The sequence below is a fragment of the Labeo rohita genome, chromosome 4 (assembly GCF_022985175.1).
Source record: "Labeo rohita strain BAU-BD-2019 chromosome 4, IGBB_LRoh.1.0, whole genome shotgun sequence".
In the NCBI taxonomy this organism is placed as follows: domain Eukaryota; kingdom Metazoa; phylum Chordata; class Actinopteri; order Cypriniformes; family Cyprinidae; genus Labeo; species Labeo rohita.
Genome location: NC_066872.1, coordinates 23808674 through 23832246, shown reverse-complemented (window position 1 = coordinate 23832246; position 23573 = coordinate 23808674). Strand labels below are relative to the sequence as shown.

The following is a 23573-nucleotide window of genomic DNA, read 5'->3' as shown; positions in this document are numbered from 1 at the left end:
GATACATTTACTTATACATTTACTTGTGTTAGTTTTTGCTTGGAAAAAAAAATATCTGCTAATGGGGTTTAGAAAAAATGATCAGAACCCTGATCATCAAAACCCTAAAAAAAAAAAAAAAATAATAAAAAAAAATTATGCTAGTAAATGCATATCAAAATGAGGCCCGCAGGAAATGTCAGCATTCAGTCGATGAATCTGGATTGACAACTATTTTTCGCTATTTTCTGTTCTCGAGATGCCTGTTAATAACGCCTGAAGCCACGGTAAATGTGAAGTCACATTCAAAATCCCAGCCAGTTTTATCCAACCTGATCTCATGGCAAAAAAGTACCTGTGGGAACTTTATCACAAGACGCGAGATACGTACCACCATGTACAGTACGTTTCGTGACATATTCGATGCGAAATGTCCACTGAGTGGCGCTAAAAGAGTGGCTTCTTTTTTTTCCCCAGAACAGATAAACGTACGCATGGTACGTGTTGTTTGGCGTTGGTTTTGTATGTCCACAGTTCTGACTTGAAATGTCTATTGAGTGGCGTTTTATGTTTTACATGGTATTTGTACCCAAGGATTCCGCATCCTAAGTATAATTCCGTACCAGCTGAGCTATCACGCAAGCTTGTTACATCTGGAAAGTGAAACATATGGAGCTGCAATCATAACTGTGTACAAAAACAATTACAAGTGCTTGCTGTTTTACTGTCTCTAGTGTTCATTTCTGTTGGAAACGGCAGTGATATGTACTTATTGGTACATATTTTGCATCTTGCAAAAAAGTTCCCAGAGGTATGTTTTTGTTATAAGATCAGGTAGATTTTTCACAATTCACAAGACATTGTTTAGTAAACTCTCAATTGCCAACAGAGGCTTTAGATGGTTTTGACTGAGTGTAGAGTGGTGTTGTAAAACTTGAGACCATACTCACTCTTGAGTATTTCTTGACCTTGAGTTCAAGACCATTTTTTGACTCTCAAACTTGACCCTCTTCAGGTCTTGGTCTTAACTTTGACTCCTACTCAGATCATATCCTGGACTCAAACTCGAAAGAACTGGTCTTGTCTTTGAAATTAGTAGAGCACAGCATTTAGGAAGCACCCAGAGAGCAAAATTGATGGGAGCAACAAGTTAGTGAGTGAATCTAAAATCTTTGACAGGCAAAGGCAAAACCTTTGATCACTGAATATTTATGAAGTCAGTTTGGGTATTTTTGTATAGTATATAGTGTATAATATGGTGTAGTTGTTGCTCTAAAACAGAACTGACACCAACATTTTGGTAATGTGTGATTATTCTCACTATGTAATTAATCACACACACAAAGGCTAGTCATCGTGACATTCTGTGAAATCACAACCCAGTGTCAGTGTTGTTGAGCTTTCAGTCATTATAATGCTGCCTTTGAGGCCTTAGCGCGTACAAGAAAGACAAATGGCTGTTGAACTCTCACTTTTCTTTCAGTGGAGTGTGCCAGTAGTAAGACCTTTGAGAAAGCCTCATAACTTAAATGTCAGTGTGAGGTGTATGTACCTTCGGCTAGAGTGAATGAGGCAGTCTGCCGACCAGCGGGAGTCTCTTAGGAGAGAACATTGTGTGTTTGAGAGTGTCTGGTATCCGGCACCTGTGTACACGTCCATATTTCCGGAATAGTAGGAGGGTTTAACACTGATGACTTCTAATAAAATGGATTTTAAATGAGTCATATATTGTTTTTGTATTTGGATGTTGTCTTGATCTTAATTGGAACAAGAGTTTAAAGTTCCAGTTAACGGTTTTGTGTAATGAAAGGTTATAGTTATTTATAGTTTATTTGTTGAATGTCTATTATTTACTGAACTGAAGGGCTACGCTTAGCATTCATATCTTCCCACCACATGTATCGTGTTATGTTATATTTACACATATCAACTTGTGTAAAATGGGCATCTGATGACCCCTTTATTATTCCACTAATGACTTATTTAGATCTTATGTGCCAAAAATTAAGAACAAAATAAAACAATCATCATAATGAGTTTTTGGATTACTGAGTTAGACATGGCTAAATTAATGATATTCGGTTCAGTAAGCAAGTCAGATTAATTCAGAATTTGCTCTGAAGTGTTTGTGATTCACTAAAAATGACTAAAAGTCACTTTGGGTAGATGAATAAATGTAAATATGAAGAAGAAGTGGCTCATAAGAGGCATTAATCAGGAATCAGACTTGGTTGCTCTGTATGCTGATTCACGAAGGACTCATAAGAGTCACTTTCAGAGTATTTTAGTATGGTGTTTCATCCAAATCTGTTTAAATGTATTCATCTATCTGACATGAGACAGCTCTCCATGTTCCAGCTTAGTCTAAAAGTCTAAAAGTTTTAAAAGTGACTGTCAAGATTTTTCTCAAAACATCAAAAAAGTTCTGAATCCTCTTGATGTGGCCATTTCAAATGAGATCCAGTCTAGACGGTGAACGAACCATTCTTTATCTCATCCAAACACTCAGCAATTACCTCTTCTATCCCCATCAGAGCCCTTCCCCCATTCCTCGCTCGCGATTTGACATCTCTGTTGGTTCCTTGACTCACATCGAGAAGTCTGGGGGTAAATTTGCCATGCAGGGTTTTGTCCAAGTACCCTTCAAACAGTTTCTATTTTCAGATAGGAATCCATCTCACACCTTGGCACGAGTCCACGGCTTTTGCCATTTCGTGTTTAACAAAATCTTTCATTTGTGTTCATTCGTGTACCGAGTCGTTTGTAGGGAGGTTAGCAGCACTGTAGATAACTCAAAGCCGTGACTGTGTTAGCGCTTGCATAATTCTGAAGGTCAATCTGTCTTGTTTTTCTATTTTTCAGCTTCACTGAGAATCTTTTAACTATCGGCATCAACAATCCAGCTTACATAAGCTATAAAAGTCAAGAAACAGGTTTCTATTTTGGTTGATTAACCAGACATCTGCTAATTCAGCTGGTCGTGATGGACTGATCTTGTTGATATGATCATGCTCTTTGTGATGGATCAATGTTTTTATCATGACAGTTCTGTGCTTATCCTCCCAGCCAACAAGCATTTCCATTTTTTCAAACAATCTTTTGATTATTATTAATTATAATTTGATCATGCTTTAAGGGAATGTTTATAGTTTAAAGACAAGCTAAAAATGCATATGATATTTGGTGCTGTTCTCATGCATTTATCAATACTAACATTATTCAAGGGCAGAAGGTGGTATTAGCCACTTGAAGACCTGTAGATCTGCAGCTGAGATTATCTGAACAAATCCACAGGGGTCGCTGACCCATTGCCAGAAGCGCTGTATTATAAAAAAGGAAAGAAAGCACTTGCCATGGTGTGCAGGGAATAAGACACATCTATTATCTGCCCCTGTAGTGAACACTCATCAGTGGCTTAGGCTTCATTCTTCTCATTTCCTGACCTTTGACACCCCTTTTACCACAAACAATACAATCTCATCACTCTATCATTGTACTACAGTACTGTACCCCCGTTTCTTTTAGCAGGGTGTTTATCCAGTGTGTTTGTGGCCAATAGAAGAGACAATTAGGGAATGAGTTTTCAAGAAGACCCTTGTGGAGGGCAACCAAAGGCTTCCAATTTTCATCAACCCAATGGAATTGAGCCAGGATGCTTTTAAGGATCAAGACAGAGCACTTTTAAACACGTACACACAAGGGAACACTGTGAACAGAGAACTAGGTGAACGTGATTCATCTCCTCTGAGAGGCCTGGGTCTACAGGCACACACGATGGATGTGTGAAAGTCACTGAAAAGCTCAACGGTAGTCCAGTCTTCATGAAAATGGGAATTAAATCCCTTTAAATTTGCATTAGCTGCCAAAATGACCTTTTTTAATAAGTCAGTTAAATGCTCAATGTCGCACAGCTGAGACCCTTTGACGTCAAGTGTTGAACAGCTGCATTAATGGAAATAATTAGAGCAATTTAATTGCTCAAAATCTGATTGAAGCCCGTTTCCGCCACTGAGTAAAAAACAAAAAAAAAGGTAATTGCGACTTTGCTATCACGCAATTCTGACGTCATTTCTCAGAATTGAGTTCATATCTCGCAATTCTGACTTTATAACTTGTAATTTTTATATCATGCAATTCTGAGAAAATAAGTCAGGATTGCCAGTTTATATCTCACATTTCTGACTTAACTTGCAATTGCGAGTTTAAACCTCACAAATCTTGAAAAAAAGAAAAAACAAACTCAGAATTGTGAGATGTAAACTCAATTTACATCTCGCAATTATGAGAAAAAAGTCAGAATTGTGAGATAAAAAGTTGCATTACCTTAATGTGGAGAGTCAAAGTTGAAAAACAATTTACAGTAACATTTTAATAAGAACCAGTATTTATGTTGGTGTCAATAATGCAAGGAAAAAGCATTCGTATAAGATTAAATCTTAAAACATGTCAAGATTTTCTCAGTGATTTTTTTTTTTTACATCAAAATCAAAACTGAAAAAGCTACAGCCTATTTTGCAATAAATAAATAAATAAGAAAATTGTCTTGTTTCTTAATATTTTCGTGACAACTAGGAACAGTGAAGTACTGAAATTGTCATTGTAGGTGTGTTTAATTTTTATAAAATGCATTTTTTTTTTTACTTTGATGTGAAATGTGACTGATGGTTTCATGATATTTATGTGGTAAATGGTTTAGAAATGTGATAACATAAGCAAGACAAGAAAAACTTAGGTTGGGCTGGTCTACTTTGCTGGCAATGCTATCTCATGAACATTTCGTACGTAACAAAATACAGTAGCACCCATTATGATCAGTGACGCTGTCTACGCTGGATGCGGCATGACACAACAAATCCCCAACAGTAAACTGATGCTTTTATTTATGCCGGACTAACACAAAGTTCAAATGATTTGCAATGGTCGCCTTGTCACGCCTTGCCAGTGTGGACAGCCTCAAACTGTTTTTTTTTTTGTTTTTTTTTTGCTTGCTAGTAGAAGTTATGAATGGCCAGTAACTTTAAAATTTAGCAGCCAAATTGGCTGGTGAGCTACAAAGTTGAATTCAAACCCTGTTTATGGTAAATGCTACTAAGGATCATTTTGTTTTACTTTAGTGCTAGCTGGTTATGGCTGATATGAATATATTTGTTGGGGCAACCAAACATGGAAAACATTTAATATAAACTTTAATATACCGCATTTGTGATTGTTACTCATTCACACTTATTCACACTTCACATGCCATATTTCAGCAGTCACAAAATATAAAAAGCAATGCTTTTGTAAACCATTATTTCAGGAAGCCACTGCAATTGTCATCTGGCAGTTCTTAAGTCTCTTTGTTGAGTCTGAAGACAGACACAGTCTGTTCTGGATCTCTGCCTAATTAAACATTGTTTCTAGTTTAAAATTGACACAGTAGACCAAACAATAGAGACCCCCAATGTGTGATTTCACAGCAGCTCTTCTTATCAGCACTCTCTGTGCAGAGTGTGTACTTTCTACACACTGAGAGAGTCTCAGCGGGTAGATTGAAAGCATTGTTCCTTTTCTTTTTTTCTTTTTATCACAAAATCTCTGTATCTTGTTAAATTCTGTTAGCAATAGAAGCAACACCGGACAGCCAGACTTTCTTTTGAGATTACTTGTACTGAAAAAACACAGGATTTCAGTGGAATGAATTAGTTGTATTCAGTATATTTGCTTTTGTTGTTCATAGCATGCATTATTGCATTAAAGGGATAGTTCACCCCAAAATGAAAACTCTTTTATTAATTTCTCACCCTCATGTCGTTCCAAACCCATAAGACCTTCATTCATTAGAACAAATGTCAGAGCTTTCTGACCCTGCACAGACAGCAACCCAATTACCATGTTCAAGGCCCAGAAAGGTAGTAAGGAAATTGTCAAAATAGTCCATGTTTGGAACGACATGAGGGCGAGAAATTTATGACAGAATTTTCATTTTTGAGTTCAAACATTCACTGATGCTTCAGAGGAAAACATGATGCATTAAGTCGGGGGGTGAAAACTTTTTGAATTCGAAGAGCAAGGTAAATTGTACTAAATTTGTTACATGCAAGTATCTTCTGTTGCTTCCAAAGGGCAGTACTAAATGGACAAAAAATGATATTTCAGCAAAAAAAAATGTGGACATCTTCATCCTGTTCAAAAGTTTTCACCCCCTGGCTCTTAATACATCGTGTTTCCTTCTTGAGCATCAGTGAATGTTTGAACCTTTTTTTTTAATAGTTGTGTTTGAGTCCCTCAGTTGTCCTCAGTGTCAAAAGATGGATCTCAAAATCATACAGTCACTGCTGGAAAGGGTTCAAACATGCAAAAGATGCTGGAAAACTGAAGAACCTGGTGGATTTTTGTTCAGAACAAACAAGGGACTCATGAACAACCATCACAAAACAAAAAAAAACAGTCGTAGATCATCCAGGTAACCACACACAGTATTAAGAGCCAAGGGTTCCCAAACTTTTGAAGGTGGTTATTTTAATAATTTCAGCTAGTTTTTGGTCTTGTGGACTATATGAAAACATCATTTATGTAAAATATCTTACTCAAGACAGTACTAAATAAAAAAGACATGCATTTGATCTCTCTTATTTAGTTAAAATTATTCACATTTTCATAGATTCTGCAAGGGGTTTCCAAACTTTTGCATAAAACTGTACCATCAGTTAACAACCTCAGAATTCACAACAGGTCTGTTTTTAATATTTATAAATTATCAAAAAAATCTGTTTTTCCTTCATAACTGTTGCACTCTGTATCTATATCTATAGCATTGACAGAATTATTTGTATCTCTGTGTATTTGGATAAAACGTTTTGGATGAAATGGTCTCATGGAATGTCATGGGATGGGGTGTCAAATCTCATTAAAGTGATTTAAATATGCACATATTGGAATTTGGCATCCAATGATTGACTGAGACCAAAACCAATTTGCAATCACTGACTAATTTCTGGAGTTTAACCAGTCAGCAAGATCCACTGGTCCACATTCACTTTGCATTGTATGAAAATGAGCAGAAAATGAAAGTTCTGCTAAACTTCTTTAGTGTTTCATGGAAGAATGAAAGTCATAAATGTTTGGAATGACACGAAGATGAGTAAGTGAAAGAATTACCATTTTTGGAAGAGTTAATTCTGAATAAGCTGGCATGCAAGACTATGGCAGCATAAAATAATGCAAATCCCTTATGAATGTAAGAGAGAGAGAGAGCAGGAAGATGGCATTTTACTTTGGGTTAATGAATGTTTTCCTGCTTCACTCCTTTGTGTGGAGAAAAACACTTTTGCTCGAGTGCCGCTCCCTCGATTAACCTCACATCCATTATGCGGCGTTCAAGTGCTGATGTCATAGACGAGTGTGAGTCTGTGTTTTTGAGTACATGCTTAATTACGGTATAGAATGACTGTTTATTGTATGTTTTTAATAACAAAGAAAGATTTCAAACATTAATGCACAACTCCTGTTGATTTAGGTTTAACAGCTAAATCGAAAAAATAATTTCGACCCCTGCTCACCTTGATGAAAAGGATATTTGATGCACTCAAAGCCCTGCAAATCATAATAAGAGGCAATTAGTTGCTTAAAGTATGCTTAAAACAAAATAGAGGCTGATTTAATTGAAAAAGTTGAAATGACATCAGACAGAAAGAGATAGCTGGGTTGCAAGGCCACAATGTCATTGGCTCATATGTGGGCGATTTCGTGTTTTTTTTGTGAATTATGGCAAACACAAAAGAAGAAAATATTACATAAAATACCTCCCAACATTTTGAAAATGTTGGGCACGAAAAGTGATGAAAATTAAGGTATCATTTCATAAACGTTATGTGAAATGTTTTTAAGTTTGTTTCTTGTTGGAAAGTGAAGTCAAATGACGCATGTTGCTTAAGTCAGGGTTGATCGATCTGATCGATCTTAGATGTATTGTGGCTGTATTTTTGCTTTTCTATCAGAATGTAATCTATCCATAAAAAGTAACCTGGCAACTAACAAAAAAAGGTATTGAAAAGCACCAGGAAGTTTATATGTTTCCTTTGCATTTTGTTATTACAGGTACTACAGCGCCACCATTCTGCAGATGTCGGGAGTACGTGATGACAGGTTGGCCATCTGGCTAGTGACTGTAACAGCGTTCACAAATTTCCTGTTTACTCTACTGGGCGTTTGGTTGGTTGAAAGGGTGGGCAGACGCAAACTTACATTGGGAAGCATCTTCGGTAAGATTCTTACTTTTTTTTTTTTCAAAAGTTATTTTTGGATAACATTTGGTTGCCATTTTAACATTTTCAACTCATTAGATAGTACAGACCATGGCTAGCTAGTTTGTAATATACAAATATGTGAAACAATAATGAAATTGTTTCAAATGAAAACATATACAGAGTATTGCAGCAATATGTACAAGGTCCAAAAACTATAATTCTTGTTACAACTTGCCAAAGTTTCCACTGCATTTTTATTTGAAATGCTATTCCGAACATTTGGAGATAACACTGAAATCTGTATTTATACATATGTGACCCTGGACCACAATAAGGGTTTGAAATTGAGATTAAATTAAAAAACTTGCCCTTTTAGACTTATACTCTATTAATTTACTTACTGCTTGTTTTCTTAAAAAAAGCAACAACATTAGTTTATCTGTTCTTTTTGCAAGGCCTCAAACACTAGCTTGCTTTTTCTTTTCTATTCTATTTGTTTTCTTTTTATTTATTATATAATAAAAAAAAAAAAAACCTTTGCTACGTTTACTAGGCTAACAGACTTGGCATAGCAATTACATGTTATTGCTCTTTTGTGATTTTGATTGCTTCCATTGTCCTCTTTTGTAAGTCGCTTTGGATAAAAGTGTCTGCTAAATGTCTAAATGTAAATTGACAATAAATAGGCTTTCCATTGATGTACGGTTTGCTGGGATTGGACAATATTTGGCCGAGACGCAGCTATTTGAAAATCTGGAATCTGAGGGTGCAAAACAAATCTGAGAAAATTGCCTTTAAAGTTGTCCAAATGAAGTTCTTAGCAATGCATATTACTAATCAAAAATTAAGTTTTGATAGATTTATGGTAGGAAATTTACAAAATATCTTCATGGAACATGATCTTTACTTAATATCCTAATGATTTTTGCCATAAAAGAAAAATTATTTTATTATTTTGACCCATACAATGTATTTTGGCTATTGCTACAAATATACCCATGCTACTTATGACGGTTTTGTGGTCCAGGGTCACATATTATAATGAAATTGGTACAACATATTGTACCAATATCGCCACCCTGGAATTTTAAGGTTCTGTCTGCATTCTGAGCAGTTTTTGGGTTCCATAGACTTCTGTAGATAGAACCCTTTTTGCTTTCTAAAAAAAGGCCCAAAAATGTACACTGCTTACAAAAAAAAAAAAAAAAAAAAAAAAAACATCACATGATGTAAATAAGTCACAGAATAAGAATATGTGAATAACTCAGTTCTGACAAAAACATCAGATAGAACTTTATAATTCCAAGGTGACGATATGTACAAGTTCCAAAAATATAGTCCTTGTTACAGCTTCACTGTATTACAGCATGCCCAAGTTTCCACTACATTTCTGTTATTTGAAATGCTATTCTGAACATTTTGAAATATGTATTTTTGATTTATTTTTTCTGTACAGGTACTGTTTTCAGTCTTTGTATCCTGTCTGTTGGCTTCCTCCTGTCAGCTCAGCATTCTCCTCCTGTCACATTACATCTGACGGACCCCACGACACCCAACTCCAGCTGCACAACACATCTGTGAGTATGATTTAATGGGCATGTTTATCTTCTAGAGCTTCTTACCAATAACAATATAAATAATTCATAAGTACACTATATAGGATATAGTACACTCAGTCACCACATAGTGACAGCTGTCTTGTTATCTGGTGTCTTGTCATTTAGCACGTATCAAAAGTGACTGAAGATACAGTCCCCCAGAGCAGGCATGAGTTTCTAAATGTGCAAGACTTCCTCTGTCAGTCAACTGATGGAGTGTCTTGATCACCATGACTTTTCTGCAAAAGTTGGTTGACCAAAGGAAGTAAATGGGATTCACACAAAAATGTAAATTCTGTCATCAGAACAAGAAAGTTCTTTGGAAGACATTTTGAAGAGTGACAAATCTTGGTGGAATGGATTACTAGTGGAGTATTTGCAGCATGTTTCATACTGTGGATTGAACTAGAAAAAAGTTGGTTGTGGACAGTGATGGGAATAACGGCGTTATAAACGGTGTTACTAAAGCCATTACTTTTTTAGTAATGAGTAATCAAACAAATTACTGTTTTCCCTATTACAACGCCGTTACCATTACTGACAATAAAATGCGGTGTTACTTTAATTGAGCTCACTGAAGCGTTTTTTTTATCCAAGTAGACACACGTTGCATTCTTCTTCTGAGGTAAATTCTGGCTTATTCATGAATATTTATCAAGTGTTTACCTACATGTTCACTAGGGTGACCATACATCCTCTTTTACTTTTATAATGATATAGCTCTACAATTTGTGAGAAGTAACTAGTAACTATAACTAATTCCTTTTTTTTTTTAAATACCCAACACCGGTTTGAAAAGTTTGAAAATGGTGGTGTGTTCATGTCCAAATATGAAATATATGAGAAGTTCTCAAAAGTTTATTGGTGGGCATCACAAGCATTAATGGGCTGCATGCAAAAAATTAGCATACAAGCATATAGCGTGACCAATGTAGTCCAAATAGCTATTATAAAAATATTCTTTTAATGAATTACTCAAACAGACTCACAAATCTGGAGTTACCAGTATGAATCAGTCTGAAACAGGGTTTCTCAAATCTTGTACTGCTGAGTTTCGCTCCAACCCTGATCAAACTCACCTTCCTGTGATTTTTAATGATCCTTAAAGGGATAGTTCACCCAAAAAAATTTGACGTTTATCTGCTTACCCCCAGGCCAGCCGAAATGTAGGTGACTTTGTTTCTTCAATAGATCACGTTATAAGGCATGCTCAGGTGTGTTTGATTAGGGTTAGAGCTAAACTGTGGATCTTGTGGGCCAGATTTGAGTTTTTAAAGAATCCTTAACTGAATGAACTCACCAAATCCTTTAGAACAGTTACTAAATCAGCATATGACTTCACTTACTAAAGTTCCATATCAAAGCATATTTTTAATTCAGTAAGCCAATATATTCCGTATCTGTTTTTAGTAATAAAATTGGTAAGGAGTACCCAGTGTAATAGTAGGACAGGGAGAAAATTTATTTCAAACTCACGTTTCTTGTTTCTAAAAGTGATGGATTATACCTATTTTATAGCTTTCTAGGTAGGTCCTAGCATGGAACACTTTGATTTGGCTGATTCATACTGGAATAAAGTGAATATCAAGCCTCTATGGGAGATCCCTAAAAATGAGATGCACATGGATAGCTCAGAGGTTAAAGAAACACTGTGGAATTCAACTGATACTTAGGGACCTTATGAATACTATCAGTTTCCACATCATAAGAACCACCTGCCAGTACCATTGACCCCATGTGGATTTCAGGGGCAGCAACATCTACATCTATCATCTTTGCTGCAGAAATCGAGATTCTTCTTAAAATTCTTAGCATACAGGAGAAGAATCTATCATGGTCCTACACTCCCTAATAGAAGCACCCCAGACCAAATGTCGTAAAGCAGGGGTTTTAAGGTTTTACAGACCCAGACACTGCACAAACAGTTTCTTGTTTGGTTAAAAAGTCTCAACAAAAGTGCCAGTTTCAAGAAGGGAGTAGTCCTATATAATTATTGATATTTTGGGGGGGAAGGAAAATGGAATTTTTTTCTAAATATCATACATTTTACATTAAATACATTTTTGGAGAGTCATAACGCATGCCATTGTACCATCTAAACTAACTTAGCCTTGTAATGAAAAGGTAAAATCTGATATTTTAAGCAATTTATTGACACATAGTTGTGAGGGTTTGCATGTTCATCTTTGGATTCATTTCTTGTTTTATGTTTTTTTTTTTTTGTACGTTGGTTGCACCACATTTCTGGTCACCACACATGACTTTATTTTGGTGGACAAAATATTTTTAAATAGTTTTAAAAACAACAACAACAACCAAAAGATTTTAAATAGCAAATCAGTTTTGTTAAAGGAACTGATATTAAAGGGGTCATCGGATGCAAAGTTCACTTTTTCATGTTGTTTGAACATTAATGTGTGTTGGCAGTGTATGTACAAATCTACCCTATAATGATGAAAATCCATGCAGTGGTTTTTAATTAATCTGTAAAAATAATATCCCCTTTTTCAAATCGAGCTGTTCTCAGATGCCTGTCGTTGTGGCGTCACACCGACAGAGGCCGCTAGTTGATTGACATGAGCTCTTACCTTAGACCAGCTGTCACAGTCCAGTAACTTTCCTTGTTTTGATGCCAGAGCAGGGATGTAAGTTAGACAAGAATATTTCAGATTGAGGTGTTGTGTTGCTGGATGTAATAATGAACATAGTGGTCGTCATTTACTCCCGACATCTGAGCCACTGAACAAGCAGTGGATTACATTTGTTTGTGAAGGGAATGCGCCTCCCGATCTACATATATCCATCTATGTTCGCACGAATCATTCATGATCCAGCTTCACTTACAGCAGAAGTGAGTATAAGCATTTTTTTATGAATCTTTGCGATCGCCTTTCCTTATAACGTGGTAGTTAGGAAGTTTAGCAGCTAAACACAGCTAAACGCAGCTAAATGCGGCTAAAGTAAACAAGATCGTCTTTCCACAGAGAGAAGAGAGGGGCGGGGTGAGAAGAGCTCATTTGCATTTAAAGGAACAACCCTTTAGAATGAGATGATTTTTGCAGAGCTGATTTTGACAAGGTAAAAAGGGTGTTGTCTTACAAAACCATTGAGAATTTTTAATCAAAGTATATTAGAGACTTTTCATTAAGACCCTAAAGAATCATATCAACTTGTGGAAAATGGGCCTCCGATGACCCCTTTAACATAAACAGTGCACAGCATAAATTAGTACACCTCCTCTAAAACGTAACAAATTCAGCAATTACTCTGAACTTAGATGACATGTTAGGGTTCTTTGGAGAGTGTCTCAGAGCTGGCAAAAGCTATGAAAAGACACTTTATCTCACAGAGTATGACGCAGCCTGCAGAAGTGACATGGATGGTTGTTGTCACCCCTAGAATTACCTACTGTAGCCAAAGCACAATAAACTCATTTAACCTCTCCCAAGGCCCATATTTACAAAATATAGACTTCTGGGAATCCATACTCTGCTCTCAAGAGACCAAGTCAATCATTTCAGATCCAAAAGCATCCAGAATGTTCTGGTGTTGCTAGAGGAGAAGTACAGTGAGAAGTGCCTGGTACCCACAGTGACGTTCAGTGGTAGTAAAGCTCTTATATAGAGATGTATGAGTGCTGAAGGTGTCAGGGAATTGTGCTTTATCAGTGCTGTCATGAATTCACACGCCGCTATGTGATGTAATGCAAAAAACTGAAACTGAAGATGCTACCCTCCCCTCAGTCCCTGCATTATTGGGCATTTTTTCAGCATGAAAATGAAGATATTAATTCTCCCAAGGTAAAAATCCTTCAGTGGACATGTATTTCACTCAACCTTAACACTCTTGAGCAGCTGTAGGGGATTCTGTAGAGACGAGCTGAGCAAAACTTCCCAATAAAGACCAGGGCATTTAAGGAGGTCGTCCACCAGGAGTTAAACAGGACAGATGTGAAAATTTGTCATGAAATTGTACACTCAGTGCCAAGAAGTGTCAGAGCAGTATACTTAAAGTTCTGGAGGACATACTAAGTCCTCGAATATTAAAAATTTGCTGTACCACCCTGACATTTTTACTTTATACAGTTTTGTCATTTAAATTTTTTCGCTCAAAAGTATGTCACATTCCAGAATTAAAATGGTTTAAAATGGACTTTAATCTCCAGTGGACAACTGTTGTTATACTAGAGTCTATATCAGCACTCAAATTGTGAAATTATACCGTTTCTAATAGGTTCCTCTTCCTTTAGTCAACAAACATCTTATTGGTCTCCAACCTAAGTGAAAATCAATTTTATGTTTGGCTCTGTTGGTGTATATGTTGCAGAAATAATTGCATGTGTTAGGTCCAGGCTGCTTGCTGTTCCTTAATGTCACAGTAATAGAGTGTCTGAAGTGGAACCTCATAACAGTGACACCCCCCCCCCATCCACTCTCTCTCTCCATCCTAATTCACGCCATCATTCAGTTCACTATACACACACCGCCAAAACAAAGCATGTTTATTTTCCTGCTAATGGCTGCACCTTCACTGCCATCACAGCAGCAAACCAATTTGTGTATAGACTGTCTCTCAGAAGCCCTGTCCTCAAGTCTTACATAATGGAAAACAGTGTTTAATGGACACACTGTAACTGATAAATATTGAATATGTGTTTATATATATGTTAATGGAATCTTGGTTGTGATCTCATAATCATGCAGATTTCTGATCAAGTCATTCATGCGGTTTAAAGTTAACATAAACAGAAGTTGTGTATGATCATATTGGAATGATTTCTGAAGGATGTGGCAATGTAGATTTTGCCATCACTGGAATACATTGCATTTTAAAATGAAATTAAATAGATGTCTGTCATTTTAAACTGTAATAATACACTGCTCCAGAAATTAAGGGAACACTTAATAATCACAGCATATTACCATGTAAATTAAACTTCAGTTAAAACATTTAAAACATCAATTAAATTAAAACATCAATCTGTTCACTTAGGAAGCATAAGTGATTGTGAATCATTTGCACCTGCTTTGTTCAGGTGCACTAGAGAGGCAACAACAAGACAACCCTCAAAAAGGTAATGGTTTTGCAGGTGGTGGCCACAGACAACTGCTTTCTTCTTATCCTTCCTGACTGATTAGTCTCTAGTTTTGTGTTTTGTTAGGGTTCTTGTCACTATAGGGGCTTTCACACTGCGTAGTTCTAAGAACTCAATTCTAGGAATTAGTCAGCATGGTGGTTCCTAGAAAACTAATTTCCCCCTCGGGCTGTTTTCCTGGTTCCATTCACACCGGCAGCAAGAACTCTGAAGCGGCTGACAGGTTATTGGAGCTGTGATCTGAGGTGTTTTTGTTGTGTGTCATGGGCTTCGTGATAATAGAGATGGAACGTAAACGCAAAATTTACGCGAATCTGACAAAATATCCTATGACAACTTGCAGTGTTACATAAAAGAACAACGCTGCAGACAACAGGTAGCTTAATGCGGTTACCACTGTTTTCAATGTAAATATTTTTACAAGGCTTTTTAAAAATGCAGAGTAGCTGGTGTTTCGTTTGCATTTGGCCAATCAGTGTACACTTACGTCACTGCTAGTTCCTCTAGAACTGTTTTCTCTGAAGTAGGAGAATCAGAATCAGCTAAACGCTGGATTTTTAAAAAGTTGTGAAAAATGTAAAGTTCACAGCATTGAATCTTTAAAATACACACCGGTCTGTTATAGTGGCGACATTTCCACGCGCCTAAACATGACGCGGCACCAAACCAAATGTTATTGGTTGCTTTACCTGTCAGTCATATGGCCTTGGCCATTCAAGAGGCCAGTGTTCCCAGACTTTCTGGCATCAATCTGAAGGTCTGGCCAAGTGAAACTAAGGGGGTGTTCACACTTGTCATGTTTGGTATAATTAAAACAAACTCTGGTGCAATTGCTCTGTTAGTGCAGTTCATTTGAGTAAGTGTGAACGCTGTAATCCAAACCCTGGTGTGCACCAAACAAGCGGATGGATACCGCTAAAAAGATGTGTCTCGGTCCACTTCTAAAGAAACTCTGGTGCAGTTCGGATGAAATATGAACGCGACATGGACCAAAGACTTCTAAACAAACCAAAAACATGAAGTAATGTGTGAATGTATCACTATGCCTTTAGGTTCAGTATCTTTAGAGGTTCACTATCAAAAATGCCAGTGTTACGCTAAGCAGACCAGGACCAAATGTATAATTTTCTTTTTGGTCCAGATCAAATGAACCAAACAAACCGAACTACAAGTGTGAACACACACTAAGCTTCTCCAGGAGGGCAGGTCCATACGTCCTGTCATAAGAAAGTTTGGTGTGTCCCCCTGCACAGTTCCAAGATCATGCAAGAGATACTGAGAGACAGACTGTTACACAAGGAGAACTGTACAGGGACGTAGAAGGGAAACAACCCAGAAGTACCCCAGTAACTGCTTCTTTGTACAAGGTGGAAAAGGAGAAGCACTGCCAGAACCCTCCAAAATGATTGGTCGGGTACTGGTGTGCATGTTTCTGACCAAACTGTCTCCATGAGGGTGGCATGAGGGCCTGACGTCCATTGGTGGGACCTGTGCTCACAGCCCAACTCCATGCAGCTTGATTGGCATTTGCCAGAGAACACCAGAATTGGCAGGTCCACCCCATTGTCTTTATGAATGACAGCAGGTTCAGACTGAGCACATGTGACAGATGTGAAAGAGTTGAGATACTGTGGGGATAATTATGCTGCCTGCAACATCATCCAGTATTACTGTTTTGGCAGTGGGCCAGTGGTGGTCTAGAGAGGAATATCTTTGAAGGGTCGCATAGATCTCCATGTGCTAGCCAATGGTAGCCTTACTGCTATTAGGTACCGTGATGAAATCCTCAGAGCCACTGTCAGACCATTTGTTGGTGCAGTGGGCCCTGGATTGTTCCTGGTGCAAGACTGCACCTGGCCTCATATGGCCAGATTGTATAGGTCAGGCATGGGCAAACTGGGCCCTGGAGAGCCAGTGTGCCTGCTCCAATTTTAGCTCCAATAAAACTCACCTTTCTGTAGCCTTCTAGTAATCCTGAAGACATTGATTAGCTTGTTCAGGGTTTGATCAGGGTTGAAACTAAACTCTGCAGGGACACTGGCCCTTAAGGGCTGAGTTTGACCATGCCTGGTGTAGGCAGTTTCTTGATCATGAAGGCACTGATGCAATTGACTGGCCCTCACGTTCCCCAGACCCAAATCAAACTGGGAACCTCTGGGACGTTACGTATCAGAGCATCCATTGCCAAGTAGCACCACTGACTCACTGTGTGCTCTGATCCAGCACTGGCAAGAGATCCCCCAGGACTCCATTCGTCATCTCATCAGGAACATTCCTAGATGTTGTCAGGAGTGCATATAGGTACATGGGGGCCATACACGCTCCAGACTTCGATTATGAGTTCCTTTGATGAAATTCATGCAAATTTCAATCAGTCTGTAGGTTTTTCACTTTGATAGGGAATTCAGCCCTCAGTGGGTTTATGATTTTGGCTTCCACGACCATTGTCACATCTTTCTATCCTCAACAAATTACAAAATGTATATAAGTAGATAATTTTTAACTTGAATATTTTGTTCATCAAGGTCCAAAGTGTAATTTGTTCCGTTAATTTTTTAAGCAGTGTATTTCACAGTATTACAAATGTGATTTTGATCAAATAAAGCCGAAACGAAGAAATATATATATTTCGATTTTACTTTGGTAATGTTACTTGATGTATTTATGAGTGAAACATGATTTTCAACAAGAAGAATTTTAAGGTTGGGCTTAGTGTAATGTTATCCATTAGGAGTTGACTGAAATGTGAAAATATGATAGAGGGCGGAGCAAGTTATTACGTTTTGATGTGAAATTATGAATACAACTATTTTGTTTAGAAAAATGTGCACTGATGTGGGCGCTGATAGCCTCGTGGGTAGTGCACTGACATATAACCCCATTGTGCTTCAGGGGTCCTGAGTTCAAGTCCCGGCTTGTGGACCTTTCCCGATCCAGTCCCCCCCCCTCTCTCTCTCTCTCACTTTGTTAACTGTCTATAATACTCTCCTATCCTAATAAAAGACAAAAATGGCTCAAATAAAGTAAAAATAATAATAATAATAATAATATGCACTAATAAGAAATGCATAATAAGCGATTCTAGGAATGTATATTAAGACAGTAAATAAGGTCACTTTGATTTATTTTGACTTTAGATGAGAAGAATACAAGGTCAGTTGGTTGGGTTTTAGTTTTTAAGTAATTTGTCTTGTTTTTGCATTACTTTGTGTTTCAGGTCATGCGAGCCCTGTATGTTGGACCCTAGCTGTGGTTACTGTTATCAGGAAAACAGCACTGCTGTGTTTGCCTCCTCCTGTGTGCCCGTCAATCCGGCCTCCACTGAGAGAGCAGCGTGGGGCAAGTGAGTCACCAGTGAAACAAGCACTCTGTTTGTGCAAGTACTTGAGCTGTTCTGTGTATATTTGGCAAATTATGTGTTTTTATGCATTCTACAGTACATTGCTAAGTGATCTAATACTTGCCAGATGTGATTTCTGTAATAAAATTTGTCCTTAAAAAAAGGGCTTCTTGACGTTTTGCTGTACCTTTTTATATTTTTACCACATTTTGTTTCTAACAAATTTTAGTTTGTTTATTGTCCTGTTACTTTTGGTGCATTTGGTTGAACAGGGCTTTTAAGTGCTTTTTTCTCTTACAGTGTTAGTTAATGAAAATACAGTTTTTACATACACCTTGCAGAATCTGCAAAATGTTATTTTACCAAAATAAGAGGGATTATACAAAATGCATGTTATTTTTTTTAGTACTGACCTGAATAAGATACTTCACATAAAAGAAGTTCACATAGTCCACAAGAGAAAATAATAGCTGAAGTTTACATACACGTAATTCTTAATACTGTGTTGTTACCTAAATGATCCACAGCTGTTTTGTTGTTGTTGTTGTTTTTTTTGTTTGTTTTTTTTTTAGTGATAGTTGTTCATGAGTCCCTTGTTTGTCCTGAACAGTTAAACTGCCAGCTGTTCTTCAGAAAAATCCCAACAGTTCTTTGGTTTTTTAGCATTTTTGCGTATTTGAACCCTTTCCAACAGTGACTGTATGGTTTTGAGATCCATCTTTTCACACTAATGACAACTGAGGGACTCATATGTAACTATTACAGAAAGTTCAAACGCTCACTGATGCTCCAAATGGAAAAATGATGCATTAAGAGCCAGGGGGTGAAAACTTTTGAACAGAATGTAGATGTGTACATTTTCTTATATCTTTTTTTTTTTTTTTTTCCATTTAGTACTGCCCTTTAGAAAGTACAGAAGATACATGTTTCCCAGAAGACAAAATAAATCACATTTACCTTGATCTTCAAATTCAAAAAGTTTTCACCACCTGGCTTTTAATGCATAGTGTTTCCTTCAGGAGCATCATTGAGCATTTGAACCTTGTTATAATTGCATATCGGATCTCAGAATCATACAGTCATTGTTGGAAAGGGTTCAAATACACAAAAATGCTGAAAAAAACTGAATATGTGGGATCTGAAGGATTTTTCTGAAGCATAGTGGGCAGTTTAACTGTTCAGGACAAACAACTAACTCATGAACATCTGTCATTAAAAAAACCCCACTGTGGATCATTTTAGGTAACAACACAGTATTAAGAATCAAGTGTATGTAAACTTTTGAATGGGGTCATTTTTATAAATTTGACTATTATTTTCTTTTGTGGATTATATGTAAACATCTTTTATATGAAACATCTTATTCAGGTCAGTATTAAAAAATAACATGCATTTTGTATGATCCCTCTTACTTTGGTCAAATAATTAACATTTTGCAGATTCTGCAAGGTGTAAACTTTTGACTTAAACTGTATGAATTTAATATTTAAATATTTAAACATTTTGATATTTATACCATATAATTCATTGTGTGTTTGTTTTAACCCTAACAGGTGCTCCAACTCCACACATATGCCAGACAGTGGTATATGGGCTTATAATTTTTGCCCAACCTCATATTCATGGGTTGTGCTCCTGGGACTAGTGCTATATCTCGCATTTTTTGCCCCAGGTAAGATGATCATAACTGTTTTTAAATAACTACTAACTAAATAGCATACAGTTCTGTTCATACGTTTACATACCCATTGCTCATATTTACCAAGGGGGCCAATATTTTTGACAACAAATGTAAAACTACAGGTTGCTGTAGGGGAATATGTAATATATTCATTGTGACACTGCATAAAGGTCATTTAAAACACCTTCACCTCTTGACAGGAATGGGACCAATGCCATGGACGGTTAATTCTGAAATCTACCCACTTTGGGCCAGAAGCACAGGCAATGCTTGTTCAGCCGGAGTGAACTGGACCTTCAATGTGCTTGTCTCTTTAACGTTCCTCCACATGGCCCAGTACCTGACTTACTATGGTAACGCTCTAATTAGTGGCACGACAGCAGTCATGAACATGACCTTTTTGTCAGCATCAATACGGTATTTGATCTCTCAACATCAAGAGTATATGCATAAAGGCATTGTAGAACTAATTATGTCTATGACTCAGTATTAGTTTCCTTTGGAAGTCAACAACTCCCTGTGCAAATTAATATTCTAAATACACTTTCTTGGACTTGCAGCTCACGATTTAATATTGGAAATTACAGAAAATAACTTGCTTTGTATCTAAACCAACTTTTACGACTTTTTTTCCCCCTGACACCATCTAGGCCATTCAAGCCATTGAATAATGTTAGCTAAATTAGAATATTATATATATATTCTTTTTGTAAAGAAAAAAACAATTCTGACTAGGCAAGTGGAAAAAACACATATATTGGAGTTATATAGTTTTGTTATTTTTATTATTAAAATTCTACACATTTATTAACCAATATCTCTCTGTCTTTTTTTTCCAGGTGTATTTTTCCTGTATTCCAGTTTGGCTCTAACTGGTTTCTTTTTCATTTATGGCTGCCTGCCTGAGACTAAAGGACGGCGGCTAGAAGAGATTGAGTCCTTGTTTGAAAACCGCCTTTGCTCGTGCGGGATCTCGGATTCTGATGAAGATCGGCAGGTGGAATACATCCGGGTTAAAGGGTCAAACTACCACCTATCGGACAACGACGCGTCAGATGTCGAATAACTCGTGTGAAACCTCTAGGTTGGTAAACGGCGATGAGAAGCTATCGATTGAGCCTCATTCAACCCTGATGTCAGGTTCGCCCAATGTACGGTCAGGTTGAGCCTCTCTTCACCGCGACGGCAAGAACAGGGTTATAGAGCACACACAAACAAACACGCAGTGCCAAGTCAGCTTTTATAATATTGTCAGTATGTTTTTGCGTCACAGTACATGCAGATCTACTGGCTCGTTCCTCCACTGTCAGATAAATATCCTCTGCTTATTTATGTACAATGAGGTGTTAGCTGTAAATTGAGTAATACATATGCAGAAGGATACTATTTTTTGTGTCACGTCTAAGTGTGAACTCAATGCAAATTTTATATTTGAAAACAACACTGAGAAAAATATAAGCTACACTACCAGTCAAAAGTTTGGACACACCTACTTATCTTATAATAGTATTTTTCACAGCGAAGTCATCATATGAATTATCAAAATATGAAGTGTGGGAATTATGCAGAGATTAGGGCTGTCAGAATAATTAATCGCGATTAATCGCATACAAAATAAAGTTTGAGTTTGCCTATAATATGTGTATGTACTGTGTGTAATTATTATGTATATATAAATGCAAACACATTCATGTATATATTTAAGAAATATTTACAAGTATATGTATTTATTATAATTTATATTATATATAAATAAAAATATTTTATAAATAAATAACATATTTCTCTTTAATATCTACATTAATTTGTGTGTATTTATATATACATAATGATTACACGCAGTACACACACATATATTAGGCAAACTTTTATTTTGTATTCAATTAATTGCAATTAATCATTTGACAGCCCTAGCAGAGATCAAAAATATTTAACAGATCAATTTTTTCTATATATTTTAAATAGCCACCCACTGCAGATATTACAGTTCTGCATGCTCTTAGCATTCAAATGTGTCTAAATTTTTTATTAGTAGTCTACAAATAATCCAAACCAATTGCTTTAACTGATATGAAGTTTCTCCCTAAATATTAATGACAAACAAACTGAAAGAGATAGTTCACCCCAAAATGACAATTCTGTCATTACTCACCTTAATGTTGTTCCAAACCCGTAAGACCTTCATTCATCTTCGGAACACAAATTAAGATATTTTTGATGAAATCTGAAAACTTTCTGACCCTGCATAGGAGCAATGGTACTACCACGTTCAATGCCCAGAAAGGTAGTAAGGACATTGATAAAATCCATGTGACATGGTTCAACCTTAATTTTATGAAGCTACGAGAATGCACTCTTAAAAATAAAGGTGCTTTAAAAGGTTCTTCACAGCGATGCCATAGAAGAACCATTTTTGGTTCCACAAAGAAGCATTCAGTCAAAGGTTCTTTAAAGAACCATCTCTTTCTTTCCTTTTTATAATCTGAAGAACCTTCTTTGGCCAGAAAGGTTCTTCAGATGTTAAAGATTCTTTATGAAACCATTTAGACAAAAGGTTCCTCTATGGCACCTTAACTTTTTAAGAGTGTACTTTTTGTGCACAAAGTAAACAAAAATAATGACTTTATTCAACCATTTCTTCAACAAAGCTCTTGGATTTTCATCAAAGATATGTTAAGAACATTTAGAATGACATGAGGGTGAATAATGACAGATTTTTTTGTATTTTTGGGTGAACTATCCCTTGAAGTGAATAAAAGACATTATCATGTCCCTCTGGCCTCGTCATTAAAATCTTCAAGGCTTTGAAAACGTGTAGCAAATCACATTGCTTGTTTGTAATATGCGATCCGCTTTTCACTGTCTAGTTTTTGAAGTACAGTAGTTTATTTTGTATTTTGAATCTTCATGTTCGTAGGATTTAAGATTGTTGACACAAAATGTCATATGTAGCTTTCTGCAGTTCCCTGTGATAGTGTAGTGTGGCCTTATAAAATATTTCACAATTTTTACTTGAGTTAGTTTCATTGTTGTGTTGTTTTGACTAATTTTTAATTTCAATGTTTACATTTTAAATTTTATTTTTTATTATCATTTTAATTTGTCTTCCTTATAGCCTAGTGTACAAAAGTCATCGCATTGGTCTTGTCCATGGAACAGTGTAGGATAACCCTTTTGACAAGTACATTGTAATATCCAATATTCTGTTGTGCTACTTTGTAAGTATACCAATAGACGAATACACATCAAGGTGTGCCAAACCAAGCTGAAAATCTCTATGTTGTAATTGTAGCTTTATCGAAACCAAGTTGATGGCTCTTGTGAAAGCAACCAATAATGTCGACTCAAGTTCCTGTTTAAAGGTCTCAGTCTGTTCAGTGATAAATAATTGTGCACATCAGGCCTTGCGTATTGTGTGTTTTGTTTAGAGACATGATTATGTGTAATTTGACATTTTCCAACGGATAAAACTTAATTTGGTTGAGAGAAGCACAAATTAAACTAAATCAATTTAGATTTTAAAGGAGTAGCTCACCCACAAATAGTCGTTCAAAACCAGTATGAAACTATTCCTTTAGGACATCAATTAAATCTCATAAAACATATTGTTTCAACTACGGTCTGAATAGAGATATTAGAAAAGTCAATCAGT

The 23573-nt window shown here is 36.5% G+C and overlaps 1 protein-coding gene across 2 annotated transcripts in view; it reads left to right on the top strand.

Annotated features, from left to right (window-relative positions):
* LOC127164329 (proton myo-inositol cotransporter) overlaps positions 1 to 22769 on the top strand; it is a 70095-nt gene extending 47326 nt beyond the window's left edge. The window contains exons 5-10 of one of the 2 annotated variants that reach the window (XM_051108197.1): positions 8059 to 8222; positions 9664 to 9784; positions 18118 to 18243; positions 19794 to 19912; positions 20122 to 20274; positions 20761 to 22769. In XM_051108197.1, coding sequence (XP_050964154.1) covers positions 8059 to 8222; positions 9664 to 9784; positions 18118 to 18243; positions 19794 to 19912; positions 20122 to 20274; positions 20761 to 20987 — 910 coding nt within the window. In that variant the 3' untranslated portion in view covers positions 20988 to 22769. Of the gene's footprint in view, positions 1 to 8058; positions 8223 to 9663; positions 9785 to 18117; positions 18244 to 19793; positions 19913 to 20121; positions 20339 to 20760 lie in introns of both variants that reach the window. The other variant, XM_051108198.1, reaches the window with a different exon arrangement.
* The last annotated feature ends 804 nt before the right edge of the window (positions 22770 to 23573 follow it).